Source organism: Oncorhynchus keta, chromosome 27 (genome assembly GCF_023373465.1).
Source record: "Oncorhynchus keta strain PuntledgeMale-10-30-2019 chromosome 27, Oket_V2, whole genome shotgun sequence".
NCBI classification, from domain to species: Eukaryota; Metazoa; Chordata; class Actinopteri; order Salmoniformes; family Salmonidae; genus Oncorhynchus; species Oncorhynchus keta.
This window is the reverse complement of record NC_068447.1, coordinates 28,899,553-28,900,415: the sequence shown is the minus strand read 5'-3', so window position 1 is coordinate 28,900,415 and position 863 is coordinate 28,899,553. Positions and strand designations below refer to the sequence as shown.

At 43.7% G+C, this 863-nt stretch overlaps 1 protein-coding gene across 2 annotated transcripts in view; it reads right to left on the bottom strand.

Moving 5' to 3' along the window:
* Positions 1-642, bottom strand: part of LOC118374624 (nucleolar protein 4-like) — a 154,861-nt gene extending 154,219 nt beyond the window's left edge. Inside the window, exon 1 of one of the 2 annotated variants that reach the window (XM_052482104.1) lies at positions 69-642. In XM_052482104.1, the coding sequence (XP_052338064.1) occupies positions 69-407 (339 nt within the window). In that variant the 5' untranslated portion in view covers positions 408-642. The remainder of the gene's footprint in view (positions 1-68) is intronic. The other variant, XM_052482103.1, reaches the window with a different exon arrangement.
* Between the last annotated feature and the right edge of the window lie 221 nt (positions 643-863).

The window sequence follows — 863 nt, the reverse complement described above, 5'->3', positions numbered from 1 at the left end:
CAAATATGGGCATCATAGACCACACACACATTTACGCGCAGAGCAATGAAAGACGAACATTTACTAACCGTCACCTTGATGGGAACGTACAGGACAGGTATGTCAGTGGCTCCATTCTTGTTCAGGTCCCCTTGAATGGTCCCGACCTGGAACCCTTTGGATTTCACCCAGAATTTGAATTTGGCGTTGATGTGGTTGCTCTCGATGTAGACCGCGTCGGAGTCGTCGGTGTGTAAAAGGGTCTGGAGAATCTTATTGTATTTTCGCCGGGTGACTGTCTTTGTTTTACCCGAGTCCCCGTAAGTACGGAGACACCAGTCCTGAAATTCGCCGAACATCTCTCCTTCCAACACCACCGGGTTTCTGCTCATTTTGGGTAAATTCAAGCTGGGTTTTTTCATTGACATGGTTTCTCTCTGATGTCCCGTGTCTTTTTAAATAGGAGGACGGGGTCTTTCCAAACACTAATAATACACTGTTTTATTCGATGTATGTTTCAAATAACCGTTAAATGTATCTCTCTTGGCTAGAAAGTGATCAACATATGACTTAGATTGATATTCCTGCGAACAATGAGGAAGGATTCCGTATCAGGCTATGAAGATTGGTGTGCTCTCTCTCACACCTGTTAGCAGAAAACGTTCGACTCCTGTCCCAAAGGGTAATAACAAATGTCAGTAGCTCATATCCTGCTCTGAGGAACTGAAAGAGGGGCCGTCCTAAGAAACGGGTATCTCCCACCTGTGTGTCAATGGTCTTCCAGCTAATAAAGATTCGCCGTTTGAATATCACAATTTTACTGTCCCGGAGTAGACAATCAAACGTGGTAGAATATTTTACATAAATAAGGCTATATAATAAGA